Genomic DNA, 18,263 nt, shown 5'->3' with positions numbered 1-18,263 from the left:
AGGTGGAGTGAGAACTGAAACCACAGCAGCCACATCGCTTTGCTTCCTCCTGGCCTCTTCACCCCTATGTAAACAGCAGCCAGTCAGGACAAAAGCAGGAGAGTAAAATATTTAAGTTCTCACATGGGATGTTGTCCTTTTCCTCTATTTTCCCCCACAAAAAAGGGGAAGCAATCTGTGTTTGAAAGCATGAGACTGGTCCAAGAGCGTGCAGCCCAGTGAGGTGCGTGAGGTGACTCAAAGGCATTGCCATCAGGAGGGGCTCTCTGCAAAAGCTGCTGGCTCCTGCTTTCCATTTAGTCCTGTCCTGAAGCCAATAGCCAAGATAAAGCTTAGGTACCTGATGGAAAACTTACATTAAGAGGCTCAGCATGGCCCCTGACTTCTGCAAGGTTGATGGTGGTGACTAAAGGAGTGAGCAGGGTAGAGAGTGGGAGTTTTAACAATATTTTGTGGGTTGCACAGCACCAGTGGGGACAAGGCTAGTGAGTTGAGCTGGACCGAGTTGCCTTGAAAAAGCACAGCCAGAAGCAATGTGAGGTAAGGGCTGTGCTCCCCTGATTTCAGCCCATTCTTCGTGCCTGTGAGCTCTTCATGCTCCAAATATTGGTAGGACAATTGGTGCCTCTAATGTGTCTCTAGAAAAAGCCCCCTCTGGTTCCACATGGGTTCATTTGTCTCTTCCAAGCCTTGCACCTTCCCTCCAGCAGGAAAATGGACAGGGAAACTCATGATGGAGCTGGTAAAAGGTCTAAGATGAGGAGGTGCTAAGGAGATGCAAACATGATGAGAGCTAGCTGCCAGAAGGGAACTCTGACCACCCCATGATCCTGCCTGAGCAGCAAAAGGACTCTCCAGGCAATACAGAATACAAACACCCCTCTCCCCTTGCCAATCTACTAATCAGTGATAGAGATAAAAAGCACCCTCCAGACAAATGCTCAGGCTGCCTCCTGCCCATCATGTCCAATCTGAGTACAGGGAGCCCCTGCTCTGATCAAAGTGCTCTTGGTATTGCTGAAGCCCTCTTGGCTAGAAAATGGTTCTGTCATTTTCATACTAATCCAGTTCCCACACAAACAGGCAACCTCTTTCCTTCCCTGCCACCACTCATTGCCTTCGTCTCCTATCCTCCCCCTCCCCCTTTTCACCCCAAACTGTATCAAATGAATCAAAGCCCGAGTAAATTATGTTTCCTTTGACCTGCTGGCAACAAGTTCAGCCACAGTACATTAAAAGAGCAGAGGCTGAAGTTTCCTGGTCAGTGAAGGCAGAAGCAGAGGGGGAACTGCAGGCCTTTTTGCTGCCTTGCTTTTGCCTTCTGAAGTGGTGTTTTCAGCCAAGTTCAGTGGGTACTCAATACTAAGGTTTGGGGCTCAACCCGTATGGCAAAGGGGATGCAGTTGTGAAACTAGGATCTGATTTTTGAGCACCCCAGCAGCTGCATGTCCTGGCTGGGTGGTCTGACCCAGCACAGCAATGGCATTGCCTCCCACCAACCATTTCTGGAGATAATGGGCTGGACAGAGGTTAATGGGGGCCCAGGGGAAGTGGCAAAGGCAGGAGACGCAGCACAGCTGGGCTGTCTGAATCTTTGCAAACGCCTGCGCGGGTGCAGCTTTGCTCACTGGGGTTCACCGCGCATGCTGGGCTGATCACAACCTCCTACAACCCTCCCCACCCTGATGGTTTCCCCAGGCATGGTCTGTGCTTTGGAATCCATAATGTTACGTGTGCAATCAGAGCATCCTCACATGGTTTTGGGTTTGCTTGCAAACGACGCCCATACCTTTGCTGATGGCGGCTCCCCAGGGCTGGTAAGCCAGCAGGTCATGGATTTCCTTTGGGGGAACTTTGTGGAACTGGATAAGACAATTAGTGCCCCAGGTTTCTAGGTAGCTGTCCCTGATGTGTCTGAAGTCATGGTGCAGAGTGTGCTCATCATCACTGCAAGCCTTGGCACCCTGTGCACAATGGCCCGTGTTGAGAAGGGAAATGAAACTGGAGAAAAGGGTCTGTGGCATCTCTGGCTCTTGCTCACTGGCTCCAAACAAGATGATGGACATAAACCAATGGTGAATATTCTGTTGCCTGAAGAGAAGCAGAGGTGTACAGGGTCTGGCTGTCATCTCAGAGCACCGAGGCAGTTTGTGCTCTCGTTTCCTGGCTGTTTCTGCCCTGACTCAGACTGGCGTCACGCAGAGCTCGGAGTACCCTCCTCTGAAGTCCCTGTGACTGCCATGCCAATCCCCAAAGAGGCGGCATCAAATCTGGAGCCTGTGAAGACATTGCCAGGAAAATAAATATTCGGTAATATTTTTAGCCTGTTCTTGTTCAGAGGGAATTTCTTTGTGTCCTTCTGAGGAGCTTGCTGGATCTTTCATCAGTTTGTTTTTCTCATTAGCCGGCATAAGCTTTGTTCTTATTTAATAAAGATTAGGATCTGCTGCCTCCAGCCCTCTCTTTTGCTCCTCCATCAGGCCCATGAGGGCTCAGGCTGCAATGACATGTTTGATTCTGGGCCACAGAAGTTGAAATGTGGGACAGAAGCTGTCCAGGATCTCACATTTGCTTCCCTGAAAAGCCCTGTCCCACACTGCTTCACCCCTGCACCACACACCCTCTGCAGAGAGCGGCCCTGCAGCAGGAGAAGGGAAGGGGATGAGACTGATTGGGAACTGCTGCTTGGATCATCCAGAGGTTTCCAGGCTCAGCTGGCTCGAAGCATTGATCTTGGTCTGAGCCATCAACAGAATGGGGGAAAAACAGGGAACAAATGATACAGCCTGTACATGAATCTAATAAAATAGGAAACGTGCCATAAATGGGGGAATGGCTTCTTCCAGCTTCAGAGGTCAGAGAGATGTAACAGATCTCCCATCCCTTTATATATCATTGGAGTCTCTAGTTATCAGTAAAGTAAAATAGTTCCTTTCTTTCTTGAACTGAATCATTCTTCAGAAAATTATTTTAAAATGACAGCAGGTATGAACCAGAATGAATTTTATGAACTCCCAGAAGACAGTGAGGTCTTCTGAGTTTTGAAATTTTGGTCTCTGCTGACAGCCCCCACCACTGCGTGCTGCTCTGGTAAGAATGTCAGTTCATATCCAACTGGGATGGATGCTGCTGTGTGCCAGTGTGGCTGCAGAGCACTCCAGGACACAACCAATGCCCTTCCCTGGGACAGGGAAGGCAAGGGGATGAGTTGTGCCTGTGATGAAGGCAGGACCTACGTCCTAGCTCAACGTCCTCCTTATTGTATCCACTGCTAACTGCACAGACAAGCTGGGCTATTGCTCTGCACCTCAGTGTAGCTATCCCTGGAGCTACAGCATGTTTACCTTGTAAGAAATGCTGTGGTTGTTTACTTGTGGTAACATATATAACTAGGTTTATACAGATCCAGTGCTATTAATGTTACTATATGTTAATATGCTTCTTTCTTGGAGACTTTTATTAAAAAGAGAAAAAAATCTTTAAACACCCACTCTTGGTATGGAGACTCCCATTCCAGCAGGAGAGCCAGTTTTGCATATGCGTAACTTAGAAAGGGATGAATAACTTCATGGCCAATAACATTTATAGCTTTGCCTTGCACAGGGAGATAAGGGCAGAGGAACGCAGGGCTCCAGGGCAGGAGCTGTTTGCTGAGAGGGGCCGGGAAAGAATCCAGTCCCCACCCTGCTGGAGCCTTACCTGCGCCCAGGTGCGCAGCTGTGGCGCCGAGCCCCGCCAGCCCAGCACCAGCCACTTCATCAGGCTGGATACCAAACCTCCGAGCTCACTCTGGCATAGCTGGAAGGGGAGGAGGAAGGGGGGATGGATGGGGGGAGGAACAGCAGGGAAGGCAAATGTTAGAAATACTTTTTGAACAGTCACAGTTGTAAATGAACTCACCCTCACCATGTTTGTGTCACTTGTGTTTGCTGCCTGGGGCTATGTGAGAGCACAACTTTTCCTGGCACGACAGCTCTTGGAAAATCAGCTTCCAATCCATATATGATAGTATTCAAGGAAACCACAATTCTAATTTACATGCACTGGTTTCCATGCCAGAAACCATGCTGCCGTCCAAGCTGGCCATAAAATGCTGTCCTGTGACTTCCCTGCCCCATCACAGCCAACCAATGCACTTAAAACTCAAATATTTTCCACGGACTGTTTGCAACCCACAGCCTAGAAAAAGAAAATTTTCCCCAAATTCATGTGGTGGCTCAGCACTACGACTGTATTCAGGAGGCTTCCCGATAGGTATTTTCCAAGCCACTACAAAAGCAAAACAAACAAACCCTTGAGAACTAAATCTTTCAGATACAAAATTTGTTAAACATTCTTCATTCACATTTTCTCCCTTGTTTTCTCAAGCACTTTACACCATGCTATAGAGACATACTCACAGGTGACCAATGTACAGGGAAGAACCTGGCCCTTTTAAACCCCTTCTGCCCTGGCCAAAGCCAGGAAGAGGTTCTCCTGCCTCTCCCCTTGCTGAGCTCAGCCCAGGGTCCTGCTTCCTCTGCTCCAGCCACTGCTGTTCTCTGTGCAATGGAGCAAAGGTTGGGGTGGTGGAGACAGAATCCTTAATAAAGATAAAATCTATTTCTAATGTCTATAAAAACCAAACCCAAATTCCCAGTTACTTCAACGTGAGCTGTGGGGATGGGGTAATGGAGAATGGAGTTATTTATTAATAGAAGGGCATTTCAATAGAGATGGGAGGAGGCGATATGGGCCAAATGGAGGCATTTACAGAAATAATGCTCAAGAGGTTTTACCTAGCTTGGCCAGGTGTCTCACTACTATTTCTTAAGAACAGTTGTCTGCCTTTCCCTGAGAAGAGTGTTTTTGAGGAGCTGCATGCTCAGGAAGCCCTGCCATCACTCAACCCATTTACCCCAGACCTGGCTTTCTTTTCCATCTGGAAGTGGAACCAGAAGAGCAAGCGCAGAGGGGGGTCCTACTCGTGCTGGATTTTTTGGGAAGCAGTGTGATGCTGATACACCGCCCCAGCTCAGACCCTCCCACCCCACACCCAGCGCAGGGCAGAAGGAGCCACAGCCCCTCTGGCACACTCCTTGCCTTTACCTGCCTGGGCAAGGAGCCCCAGGGTCAGGAGACTTAAAAATTGCATGAGACCCCACTCTGATTCCTACCGCTGCCTCCCACAAAATGCAAAATTTCTCTCCCTAAATTTCTTGCCGAATCCTTTTTAACACACACCTCTGCCCTCGCTTGGCAAACAAACAGTGCTGAAATTCCCACCTGCCTCTCCCTTGCCCCTTCTGGAGTGGCTCATCAACCATGCAAATAAAAAATGTTCTGAGAGCCCGATGGCCAATTCCCCCTCTGCCCTGGCAAGGAATGACAATTCACAGGGGTCTTCAGGGAGCCGGGAGGGAGGGAGGAACGCGGCTCGGCGTGGCTGCGTGAGGCAATCAAGCTTTCCCACCGCCACCCGTCCCCTGGGAGCATCCCAGCTCCTGTTGTGAGGAGCCAGCGGCGTCCCTCCCCCACCTTGTTAATCCCCGTTCGCTCCGCTCCCCATCCCGACCCCCGAGCCCTGGGAAAGCAGCGCCCAGTCCCGGCTGCCCCTTCTCCCCTCTGCCCCACCGCCCGGCGGGGCACGGAGGGGCGGGAGGGGAAGGGGAAATGTGCGTTTGCTTAATTGATTTTGGTGAAGAAGACAGGCGGCCGCGGCAGTGTCAGATGAATTAGTTCCAGAGCTATTTGCAGTTATGAGCCACGTTAAGATTAGTGGCCATTGCGTTTTGGTGCTAGGGAGTGGTGGGGGAAGAAGGTTTTGTAAGTTTTTTTGCTCTGGCGGCCTTCCTTAAAAACATAGAGGAAAATAAAAGAGAAAAGAGCCCTGGCTGCTAGCTCTGTCTCCAGGGCCAGCTCCTGCCCTGCTGCAGCTCAGAGGATGGGGTTGAAGTGGCCGGTTTGGTCCTTTGACGTTCTCTGCCCCAGGCTGAACAAAGCCAGCGCTTCGCTGCAGCTCTGGCCAGACTCTTCCCTCCTTGCAAGGGCTGAGCAAACCCACACGGTGCCATCCCTGCCAAAACGTGGTGGCAACACCAGCTCCTGCATCCCTGCCAAAGCGTGAAGCCGGGCAGCCAGACACACCAGCATCATCTCCGGAGATGCTTGGCCCCTTTTGTCCCCTCTTGCCCTCTCCCCTCAGAGAGCAGAGTGGGCTGAAGGCTGGAGGAGCCTCCGAAAGCCCCGGGTGCGGCTCACGGGGCTCAGATCCCTGATTAGATGCGAGCGCCTGCTGCAACCTGATAACACGGCAGCATCTGCCGGGGAGGCTCCGGCAGCGCTCCTCGAGCCGAGCAGCGCCCATTGTTTGGGAGATATTACCCTGCACTCGTGCTTACATCTGGATATCGATAAGCAAGCCTGTTTATGCATAAACACAGTACAACATGCAGCCACATACCTTTGCATTCCTCCTCCCCTCCCTCCCCTTATTCCTTTATCTCCTCCTCATCTGCTTTTGCCTGTTAAATGTTATCTCTGCTCTGCTTCAGAACCCAGTCCCGGGAAAGGACAGCTCTGGTGGGTCACACATATAGGGTGCTGAGGAATGGCAAATATTTCAGGTGAATTTCCACAGTTTTCAAGGGTGGAGAGAAGCAAGGGAAGATGCTTTTGCCAGACCACAACACGGCCAAATAGAGTCCAGCCAGAGTAGGAAAAGGCAGCATGGTTTGGCCAATATACACAGTGTGTTCCTGAGTCTGCTCAGGCAGGACCTCTGCCTCTGGGTTTGCACCCCGAGCCTCATCTGCCCAGCCATGCACACAGGCCCCCATGGCCCCACATTTGTGGCAAGAGTGCTTCATCTACTGCAAAAGCAAAAGAGCAGAAATGTGGGGTTTACAGTGATTAAAAATTATTTTTAAAAACCAACAACGCAACCTCTCTCTTTTCTGTTCCTCATTCAGTAAAAGAAGGTCTGAGAAATGAGCAAACTCCAGGTGTACCAAACACCACCCTCAGCACCTATGGCTGTCCCCACAGGCTAGAACCATCTCTGAGACAAAACACTGCCAAAACTGTGTGCTCTGGGCCTGGACCCTGGGAGATGGGAAACATCCAGCAATGCTGTTGGGGAGAAACATGTCATGAACTCAAGGATTTATCTTTGCTGGAAGCTGGTGTGCGTTACTGCAGGTGCTGCTGTTGGCCCCTGTGCTGGACCCTGAAAGTGAGCCCTGGTACTCAGAGGGGCCTCAGTGCTGCCCCACACATGCCATTGGAGCTGGGGCCTCTGCACAGGGGGCTGTTTTGACTGTTTTTCAAAAATCAGTCTGAGGCTTACCTTGAGACAGCCAAAGCAAAGCCTTCCCCAAGAACTGACCCCGGGACACTTGTGCAAGGACAGGGAACCAGCAGCCAAGCTCATCGCCTTCACACTTACTGTGTGCTGAGGGCTTGGTCCACTTGGCTGGGAAGAAAAGCATCCCATTGTATCTTCTGGTGTTCTCCCAGGATTTGTCCCCAGCTCTGTTTGCTCAGACTGTCATAAGCTCTGCCCTTGGCAGGACAGCAGGTTGGCATTGGGTGTTACATCCCCACATCAGGGCTCCCAGACTGAAAGCTATGTCTTTGGCATGGGCTGGGTGAATTCTAGAAGCAGGCTGGTTTCCAGCTCTCCATCTTCCTAGAAAAAGGGGGAAAAGCACATAATGCCAAAGGTGCTCACAACACAGGCAATTTATCAAGGAATTTTTCTCTGGACCAGCTCAGTGACAGCTGCAACCCAGTTGTACAAACCTAATCACAACTCACCTCAGAATCAGCTGGACACATTAAGCACTGCTCCAAGAAGCTCTCCTCAAGCCCTCTGCTCACAGGGGTCACTCAGCCCCAGGCTAGGGGACACAAGGGGGATAAGTGAAAAACTTGGGGAGGGACTTGTGCATTGTCTATCTCTCTAAAAGCTCTACCATTCCCACTCTGGCATTCTCCACTCAAGAAGTGATGCTGCTTTGACTGATTCCATGTGTGGGACCAAGGTGCCCATGCAACTCCTGCTGCCCACACACAAGGGCATGGGTAAGAGCATGGAGCTCCTCTGCAAGGACAAGCAAGGACACTTGGAGAGCAGGTAAATGCAAGCAAATGGCTCCTCAGTGAGAGGGAGACTGTCTCTCAGGAGCTCATCTTCAAGGACCTCCACTTGTTCCCTCGCTGCAGTGACTGCAAATGCAGCTCCAGCACTAGTGCTGGTTTCTGGGCTGGAGCAGCTGCAAGGTGTCCACGTCTGTACATAAGCAGCAAACTCCCATTGTGCACAGGCAGGACAGCATCCCTGGCCAGTGTGTGTTTGTTTCCAAGCATCTGTGCACACACACACACACACACACACATATGCAACGTTTTGGGAGCCAGGCAGGGCAGAAGAGCTCCCTGCAGGGTGTGGGTTTGAGCAATGGGAGCAAGGGCAACACATAAGCCCAAGGCAGTGTGGCTGCACTGCATGCAGCCTCTCTGGAATGGGGCTGTATACTGAATTTATGACCTCTTAAGTCATCACATTTACAATTTGTGTTCTCCAGTCTTTTAATCTCAGCAATAAACTCAGACTAAACCTTTGCTGAGGCAGTGTGGAAATTTCACTGTTCCCGTCAGCCCGATGTACAAAGTGCCCATGGGCAGGACCAGAACACACTTCCTGGTGGCTTCAGTGTTCTTACCCAGTTCCCCATTCCCATCAAAGTCATTGGTCAGTCCCTCACCTGCTACCTGCGTTGCCCAGGTCCCCCTTGTTGGATGTAGGTATAACACATTATAAAACATGGGGACACAAACACTTACCATCCCTCCTGCATGTCTGTGTGCACATCACTGGGACCCTCACCTAAGTTTTGTACCACTTAGGACTCCCCCCTTGCCCTGCAAACCAGCACCACTGGTGCATTTTTCATCTGTACAGAATTGCTTTACTTCAGAGGTCCACATCAGTAAAACATCTCCAGGAGGTTTCCTGCTAGAGAGCTGGCTCTCAACAGGGACTAGTCTTCAAAGTGAGCACCTTCTTCATTAACAGGCCTCAAACTGAGATGAAACATGCACCGATAAACCTACTAATGGAGTCAGACCTTCCCTGCTTGGGTGAACCTCACGCTTTCAGAGGAGGGTGGCATCATTTCTGCAGAATGCTTGAGTGGCCTCAAATAACACACTGAACTGTCAGGCACAAACCCAAGTGATGGCGTGAGCCAGCACTGAAATAATGAGAAGCTGATCTACAGCTTTTCCCCTCTGGTTTATTAAATGAATGCTCCACATACCACTTCCCACTGACTGGAAACAGGGAGAAAATCCCAGAACAGTAACTCATCATCCTTTCTTTCCCTGAGAAGATTCAAGGCTGTGGCTATGTATGGATGTTGTGAAGTGATAAAGTTGCTGTGGCTTCACGAGTTACCACACATCAGCTGAACTGTGCCATCTGACCGTGCTCCCAGCTCCCTGCAACTGGGTGGTAAAACATGTTCACTCATGATGGGGCTGGAGCAGGTACACTGGCGGGCTCCAGATAAGCATGCTTTGCTGATAAGCAGTACCTCATTAAGCCCCAGGACTCAACGGCTTGCAATGCAATCCTTGCCCCAGAAGCCCCTCCTCTTTTCAAGCTGTAGCTCTCAGTCATGGAACAAGCAGCAGGAAGACCCTTTGGGAAAGTGGTCAATATTGGATTAATTCCTGTGCGTTACATGGAGAGGATTCAGGACCAGACACCATGCCAAAGAGGAGTGGTATGGTGGAGGAAGGACCAGCCAGCCGTGGCACTGAGTACAACTTCAGCATAGCCATGTCTGGAGAGGATACTGCAAATGACACGTGGAGATGATCCAGTCAGTGAAACCAAAGTGCTCTGAGCTCTGCTGGGGTCAGAGTCCATGGGCACGAGTTACAATAGCATTTGGGCTTTCCAAGACTGAAGCAAGGTCCAACCCTGTATATGGGGCATGATTTAACATATAAAACATGTCAGGCTCATTCTTGACTCTTTGGGACCAGGCCAAAGAGTAGGACCTCTTTGTCTTCATATCTCAAAAAATAATGTTTTTTTGACGTTCCTGCCTTGCCCCACTACCACTCAGAAGAGATGGTTGTCTTCTTGCCTGAACCTGGGTTTGGTTTTAAGCCCCAACCTGAGTCCCCGAAAATCTGGAAACAGACCCAGCTGTGTGTCCCAGCCTCTGGGGGTCTCTTCCAGTCAGCACTCCCCAGAGCCACCCCTTCTCCCATGCCACATCCAACCTCCCTGCTGAGCCCGACACGTGGGATCAATGCTCAGGACATGCTGATGCTCCCTCCTGTACAGAGTGGGGAACTCACGTAGTTTAAGCCTTTTCTGCTCAACAATTACAGCTGCAAAAACAGCAGGCAAACTCCAGACCTCCTGAATCTAAGTGCCAGGCACTTCCCCTTCTCCACTGCTCCACCCAGATGCTCTTGGGATGGGAGGAACACACGTTCAGGATGGGTTCTCCTTATCTAGGTGTTGCATTTGTATTTTGAGAGGTGAGGAGACATCTTAAGGGCAAATTTTCTATTTATTTTTCGGTCTTGTTCTGAAGTCAGGCAGGTTCCTCTGTTCTGCCCCAGCGGGAGGAGGGCCCAGTGTGCCCATCCCTGACCATCATCCCCAGGAATGTCGCTCCAAGGCTGAGCACAGCGTCACCCCCAACAGGGCTGACCCGCAGGGAAGCATCTAATGACAGTTTGACTGGTGGAGCAAAGCTTGACTCATGTTTGTTTGGATAGTCAAAGGACTTGGAACAAATGTCTCTGACTTGTGTTGGTTTAAATAAAAGGACCCCAGCCTTGTCACAGAATCAACAGGGCTGATGAGAAATCAGTTGTGTAGGCCTCCTCTGCCCTCAGATGCTTTTAAAACAGAAAAAACCCATGATTATTATTGTGGTATAATAATTATTCTTTAGGTTGGAAAAGGCCTTTAAAATCACCAAGTCCAACTGTTAACCCAGAGCTGCCAATCCCACCACTAACCCACCACAACCAGATGGCTTTGAAATACCTCCAGGGATGGTGACTCAACCACTGCTTCTTGATGGGCAGCCTGATCCAATTCTTGACAGTCATTTCCTTGAAGGAACTTTTCCTAATATTATCTAATTAAAATAATAATAGATTTTTTTTTTCACAGCTTGGAGGCAGTCAGTCCTTTCTGGACCAGGGCTCACTGGGGTGCCAAGAGCAAGATCAGGGATTGGGGCTGCGTGGTTGGGATCATCTGTCATCTGGGTGACAAAAAGTTTGGAACATTTTGCTGCGTGGTGCCTTCTGTTTTGCTCTCCATCCTGACCTGGCTGACAATCCCTGCCCTTACAGACCCAGTATCTGGCTGGGAGGGAAGAGAAGGCTGGACATGGTGGTGCTGGAGTAGGGAACCAGGGGGGACAGGGACTGCTACTCCACATCCATCTGGCATACTGAAGGAGGGAATGAAGGAAAAGGAAGGAGGGGGCGGGTAGAAAAGAAAATCCCGAAGATCCTCGGATAATAAGCACCATTAAGGTTAGTCTGTCTCATGATTGTTTCTTATTAAAAAGAGACTGTACTTTATCTGTGCAGGATATGCTGTTTGGATGAGGGAATTAGCAGAGTGACTGCCTCCATATCATCTAATTAGCAAAAATGTTGATAAGCAGATACAATCACATATGATTAGGATCCTTTTAAAAAGCCACTCCATTAATTAAATAGACAGAAAGGCTGCCTCCAGCCCTCGCGTGCCACTGATTAGAATACAAATATTTACACTAATCTCACCTCCATCAGCCATGGGACACTTTTGAGTATTTTTAGTGACATCAGATTACTATTGATTTTCATCCCCAATGTCAGACCATTTTGTTAGTATCTGAAAGTGCTGCCTTCAGTTTCGGATGCTTTAAATCATGTTAAGGGTTTATCTTAATGACGCTGCTGATAACCACTGTTCAGGTCACTCGTACTTTCTCTTCAAAGAACACAGTCTGGGCGGGCTTTTATTGTTTGTACTTGAGATTTAAGATACGAAAAACATTTCTCATTTCAAAGCCTTGGTTTCTAGGGATGGGACTGCCAGGCCAGTTTGGGTCTAGTTACTTGATGTGTGCATGTCTCATTTCCCTTTTCCCCTCCTTCTCCTTGACCCTTTCTTTTTTCCTTGCAAAGCCTTTTGGCTCACAGCAGTGGCCTGTCTTGAATGGCTGCTAATCACTGACGCCTGCTGCAGGCAGCAGACAGACAGGCAGTGAGCATCCTCCGTTTGGGGATGACAGGAGAAAAACACTCCCTACTTTTCAGCTGGGTAGGATGCACTAAATCCGAGACAGATAACCCAGTGCGCCAGCCAGTCTGAGATGGGCTCACAGCATCAAAAGCAAGTAGGGGAAGAGACACTTTGCAAAGACACAGCAAAGGCAGCCACCTCCCTTCTGTGCACAGCCCCGCTCCCCAGAGTTGATAACAGGCCTGGGACCCTCTCCAACAGACTTTTCTGATGTCCCATTTTCCCTTCTGGGTAATACAGAGTAGCATCAGCAATCCTTCTTGAAATTTCTGCCAAGCATCTGCAAAAGGACCGTGCTGGCAGTGCCTAGGAGCTGTTGGCACCTTCTGGGGACTTGTGGGTGGTAAGCTTGGATCTCCCTCAAGTCCAATGGACAGTCCTTAAAAATCTAGTCCCTTTTGTGAAGATTTCAAGCATAAGACTACAGTCTGAGTGAGCGATCAATCTTAGCTCTCCCCTCAGTGTAGAAGACCAGTTCAGGGTGTTTTGGGAATGCAAAGAGCCCTCTGAGCTCAAATGGGCTGCAGCAGCTTGCTGTTGGGCCCAGGTTACTCTTGCCATTTCTACAGAACAAACAGCATCCAGCAGAAAAAATGATTCATGTGGCACAACTGCCCTGTAATTAAGAAGACTTCTGTGCCAAAGGAGGCAAAAGCTGAGATCTCTCCAGTGAGGTGAGCCCACAGGACCATGAGCTCCTTTGCTCCTTTGCGCTTCCTTCAGCTCCAGCCCTGTGGCAATTTTACTGCCCAGGTCTGGCAAGCGCCTCCGTGCTGCTGCCCATCAGTGACCAGTGAGAGCACCAGCAGTACAAACACCTCTCCCAACATGTGTCAGCTCAATTGCCTTCTTCCTTCTGTGGCATTGCTGTCTCCAGGCTGACATGACTGCCCCTGGCTTCCAGAGCCCCCCACCCCGGCTGTGAGTTAGGACAGCAGCCAGCTCATACGCTGTGCACATGCTCTTTGGTCTGGCTGGCTCTTGACTTCTTCCCAAAGTGTGGGATAATGGAAAAGAGGGCAGTGATCTGCAACATGTGCTGCTATTAGTAGGTGTTTATGACACTGTGTTACAGACAGATGAATTCTCATTATTGGCACTTCCTTGGAGACCTTCTTCATGCAGTGTTTCCCTCTGAGGATATCGTATTTCCCACCAGAATGACACATCCAAGGAATAGAAACAGATGCAGGATAACCCTGGGTTTGATGCCTGTGTCAAGTTCCTGGGCAATCCCTGTTATAATGCATACACACCTTGGGACAGGTATCCAAAAAGGCACATAGAAAAGAGGCTAAGGTTGGTAATTCTGGGAATTTAATTTACTACCAACATGAAAATGAGGCTCTTCTGAAAGTGTTAAGCTTGTCTATAATTTCAGAGAAGATTATGATGTCCATCTAATCTTGATTTTAGGAAAAATTCCCATTCAGGATTTAAAAGTGGCCACATGGGGAAGCTCCAGTGATTCGCTACCTTCATAAAAAAGGATGTGCAATGTTTTTTGAATTTAAATTTGGCTAATGATACCTTCCAACTGCTTTGTCTGAGAGCCTGAAGATCCCTGTAGCACTGAATTTCTGTTCCCATGCAGGTTCTTGCTGACTACGATGTAGCTGGCATTGAACTTCCTCTTTCCCCAAGTCTCTCACTCCAGAGTGTATTTTCCAATCCCTTAGTCACATTCTATGGTCTTTCCCTGGGCTTTCTCTGATTTGTCCACACTCTTTCCAAACTATGGGTAGCCAAACTGCAGCTTCCCTATAGCTGCTGCCATAGGCAATTATGTCCCATGGGATAATATGACCTAACTACACCACACTTCCCTGGATTGCACAGGAATCCACACTGTGTATCTGAGAATCCCACTGTAGGGCGGGTTCAGGCAAAAAGTAATCTGACAAAGTCATAAGGGTGGTGAAACAGTGAAAGACATTGCCCATGGAAGCTGTGGATGCCACGTCCCTGGAAGTGTTCAAGGCCATTTTGGTTGGGGCATTAAGCCACCAATTCTAGTGGAAGTAGTCCCTGCCCATGGCAGGGGACAGGGATTAGATGACCATTAAAAAAGGTCATTTCCCACCCAAACCATTTTATGATTCTATGGCAGCCCTACATCACAGCTCTGTCAGCACAGTTACATCCAGCAGCTGCAACATCACGTACGTGATCTACATTTATAAACAGAAGGCCAGTGACAACCAACTCACCCTGGAACGTGGTCAGGACAACAGAGCCAGGATTGGCTGAACCCTCTCTGAGGTCACAATCTCATGATTTGTGAGCAACAGGTTTGAAAAGAATCTCTGTGGTCAAACAGCTCTTGGTGGCTGTGCACTGCAGCAGGACAGAGCAGCTCATGGGGCGGGCTGAACATCTCTCTACCCCTGAGGAGTGCAGTGTCACTGGGTGTCCAGGAGTCTCTGCATGCTGATCAACCTTGGTGGGAGAGAGATAACCGGGCATCTTCCAAACAGCCCCAGCTTTCCTTTGAGATGGTAGATTACTACAAGGTCCTTGGACTGCAAAAAAATGCCTCACAGGATGCTATTAAGAAAACCTACCACAAACTGGCACTAAAATGGCATCCTGATAAGAATCCCAAAAACAAGGAGGAAGCGGAAAAGAAATTCAAAGAGATTGTTGAAGCATACGAGATTTTGTCCGACCCTCAGAAGCGATTACTCTATGACAAGTCTGTTGAGGAGAGCAGAGCCCGCAGAGAGAGATCTACAGTGGATTACAGCAGCTTCTCTGGCTCCCATCATGGATCCCCCGAACAAGAGGAGGTCTTTAGAAGCACGTATCCATTTACATGTATTTTCTTGAACTCTTTTGACATCAGAATCAATGGTGAGGACTGGCAGAATACAGGTGGAAGAGGAGGAAGGCCCAGGGAGATGTTTGTGCCACAGAATTCATTCTGTCCCGACGGGCACCACGCCTCCTTCTTTGCTGAAAACACATCTGGGCCATATGGTCCCAGAACAGTGATAACCACTACTGAGGTGATCAATGGCAAGACCATCACCACCCGGAAAATCTTTGAGGATGGACAGGAGACAAAAGAAGTGGAAGAAGATGGCCAGCTGAAGTCTGTAATAATCAATGGGAGAGAGTACCTGAATCTTTAATGTCACCAGCAAGAGGATTGACTGCAAGCTGTGGGATGTGCTCCCATAGCTCAACTGATGGGCTCTACTACAAGCAGTATCAATAAATGCTGTGTTCATGACACAACCCATGCAGACTTCTCAATGGTTGGGAAAAAAATATTTCACAGGTAAAGATACAGTTAAGCTGAACTAAAGAGTGTGAGTCCACAAAGCCTGAATGAGGTGCTAGATAGTGATTATTCAGTAAATATGTATCACAGGTACACGTGAAAGCAACCTTGCTGGCTTGCCAAAGAGACCAAGTTGATTAATACAGCAATAGGAGACAAGCTGGTTTGTGGACACGTAAGAGAGTCCTATAACAAGCTATAGGTTCCCTTCCCACTCCTTGAGATGCCAGTGTTAAAAGTCTACCAGCTGGATGAATAAAGCCTTGTGTGACTCTCACACACAACCCTGACACTAAGTGAAGAATATCCTTCCTACTTTTGGTGTATGAGAAGATGCATATCCATTAAAAAAAGGTTTTTATACATGGGGAAGAAGGTTGGCAGGGGTCAGTGGGACATGGAGAGAGCCTAGAGGAGAGAGAATGGCATAGAAAACAAAACAAAACAAAACAAAAAAAACAGAGGAAGGAAGAAAACATCATTCCTTAAACTGTAAAAGAAAATAGGGGCTTTCTTGAGAATGCCCTGCAAATTATGACCAGAGACCCTGATAGAAGTACTGCATAGCTCAGGGGCTGAAACTGAGCAGGGAAAAGGTGAATTTGGCTCTCAGACTGGGACAATCTATATTCCCTCTCTGCCTGGAGTCATTCAAACACAAAGAGCTAAATTCAAACCATGAGCCAACAGATTCCAGGGGGTTGAGTTTAGCTCCCTCTTTGTGCAAAGCTGGATGTGAAGACTTAGATGAAGCTTTACCATCCTTATTGTCTTGCTCACAGCTGCAAGAGCCAGTTCACAATGCATTTCTTGCACAGCCTGCCAGCATGCTGTTCTTGTCCTCTACTGAGCTACAGAATGCACTCCCCATGTTTCCGCCCTCCCCTGGGCTGACGTGAACTGCTGAGCCTTGTTTCTTGCTTGGCCAGGTCACCTTAAGCATTTAAAATCTTACACACCTCTTATTTTTGGTCCCACGCTACATCCCCTTGAGTTTCCCAGCTTTCCCTGCCCAGTGATGTCTCCCTGGAGACTGGAACTAGTTTTCAGGGACATTTTCACTCTAATCCAGATTATAATTGCTGCTTGTGTTTGGGCAGGTCTTTGCATCTGTTTCCTCTGCTGTAAAATGGGAATAACAGACTCCTGTGCTTTGAAGGAGACTGTGAGGTGGTGTTGCTAGCAAAGGACTCTGAGCATTAATGAATAAGTTAAATTAGCCAGAATGCTGCCACCCCTTACTCAAGCCCTTTTCTCTTGTAAAGACAAATGTAGCTTAAATCACCATCCTTAGCAACTGATGCCATGTCCAGCATGGAAAAACAGACAAAAACTGTATTTGTTATGTTAAGGGCTGTTAAGCCACTCTCCCAGTGAGAAAAAGACAGAACTGGGTAGCAAGTGGAAGCTTAACTTCATGCTGGGTGCATGGAGGGAGCAGGGAAAACCTCCATGCAGGGACAAACTGTGCCTGCTGCTCCTCCACAGTTTGGAAGCCATCAACAGTCCTGCAGGCTCTCTGGGGACTCTGAGAACTGCAAACATTTAAGGGACTTGGTACAGAAAGATTATTTTGGTCAGAGCAAACACGAGTCAGTGTTTCTACTGATACTTCTCCTGTGGACACCATATTCATGAGAGACGGCTTCTTGAATTTATGTTTTGCTGCCTCAGAGGAAGTCCAAGGTAAAAAAACCCAAACAAACAAACAAACAAATCAATAACAACAAGAACAACAAAAAATCAAACTGCCTGTTTTGGATTGGAAATTGAAATGGTCTTTGATCGAAATAACATGTTTGGAAATCTGGACCAGAGTTGAATTCCCAGCTCCTCAACCTTTTCAGCTTCCTAGGGCTAAAACTTTGCTTCAAAGTTTTGTCTCCAATGGGATAGTAATTAATTAATTAATTAATTTATTTATGCACATCAATATTTCCTGATCTGAGACAAAGGTATGCAAGAGTATATATATCTTAGACCTTTCTTGCCTTGGGTCAGTAGTTCCCTCTCCCGTGTTGGTATCTAAAAGAGCACCTAAGAGCAAGTTCTTCCTTTTTCCATCCCTGGGTCAGAGTGTGTCTATTGCTGCTTGCAGTAGCAGGGATCTCCTGGGGCTGCTCTGGCAGCTGCACATACCCAAACCTGCTGGAAGGAATAAGGGAACACAGACAGGGAAGGGACCCAGCTCACCCAGAGTGTCGAGTCCTGCAGATCTGCAGGAGGACCTGCAGATCCTCTTCCATTTCTTCCTGTGCACTGCACCACAGAGCACCTCACAGTACTTTCTGTGAGCTAATATCTGAGATTTAAAAAAGCCAAAACAAACCAAGATGATAAAGGTCTGGTGGTAAGAGAGCAGGTCAATCTGCATTAGCAAAGTCCTGCATTCCTGCAATAGCAAGAAATCTGCCAGGTGTGCCCAAACCACCCCTGGAATGGGTTGTGCTACAATGAGTAACAGAGACACAGCCCATGCTGTAAGTTCTCTAAGTGAGCCCCAACACACCTTGCCTTGGAAGCAAACCCTTTTCTGTTCCAGGACATTGGATCAGACTAACTCTGAGCCTGCCAACAAAACACCAACACCTTGAAGGGGTTTTTTTTAAACTTTTTCTCATGCCATTTAGCAGCCATAGCACCAGAGGAGGCAGCACC

At 48.5% G+C, this 18,263-nt stretch overlaps 1 protein-coding gene across 1 annotated transcript; it reads left to right on the top strand.

The window, feature by feature from the left end:
* Positions 1 to 14,674: 14,674 nt before the first annotated feature.
* DNAJB8 (DnaJ heat shock protein family (Hsp40) member B8) lies at positions 14,675 to 15,453 on the top strand. The gene has a single exon (XM_041465872.1). The coding sequence runs from the start codon at positions 14,815 to 14,817 to the stop codon at positions 15,451 to 15,453; it is 639 nt and encodes a 212-aa protein (XP_041321806.1). The 5' UTR covers positions 14,675 to 14,814.
* Positions 15,454 to 18,263: the final 2,810 nt, after the last annotated feature.

This window comes from Pyrgilauda ruficollis, unplaced genomic scaffold, assembly GCF_017590135.1.
Source record: "Pyrgilauda ruficollis isolate IOZ18807 unplaced genomic scaffold, ASM1759013v1 scaffold10, whole genome shotgun sequence".
Taxonomy (NCBI): Eukaryota; Metazoa; Chordata; class Aves; order Passeriformes; family Passeridae; genus Pyrgilauda; species Pyrgilauda ruficollis.
Note: the sequence above shows the minus strand (reverse complement) of the source record. Positions and strands in the feature narration are given on the sequence as shown.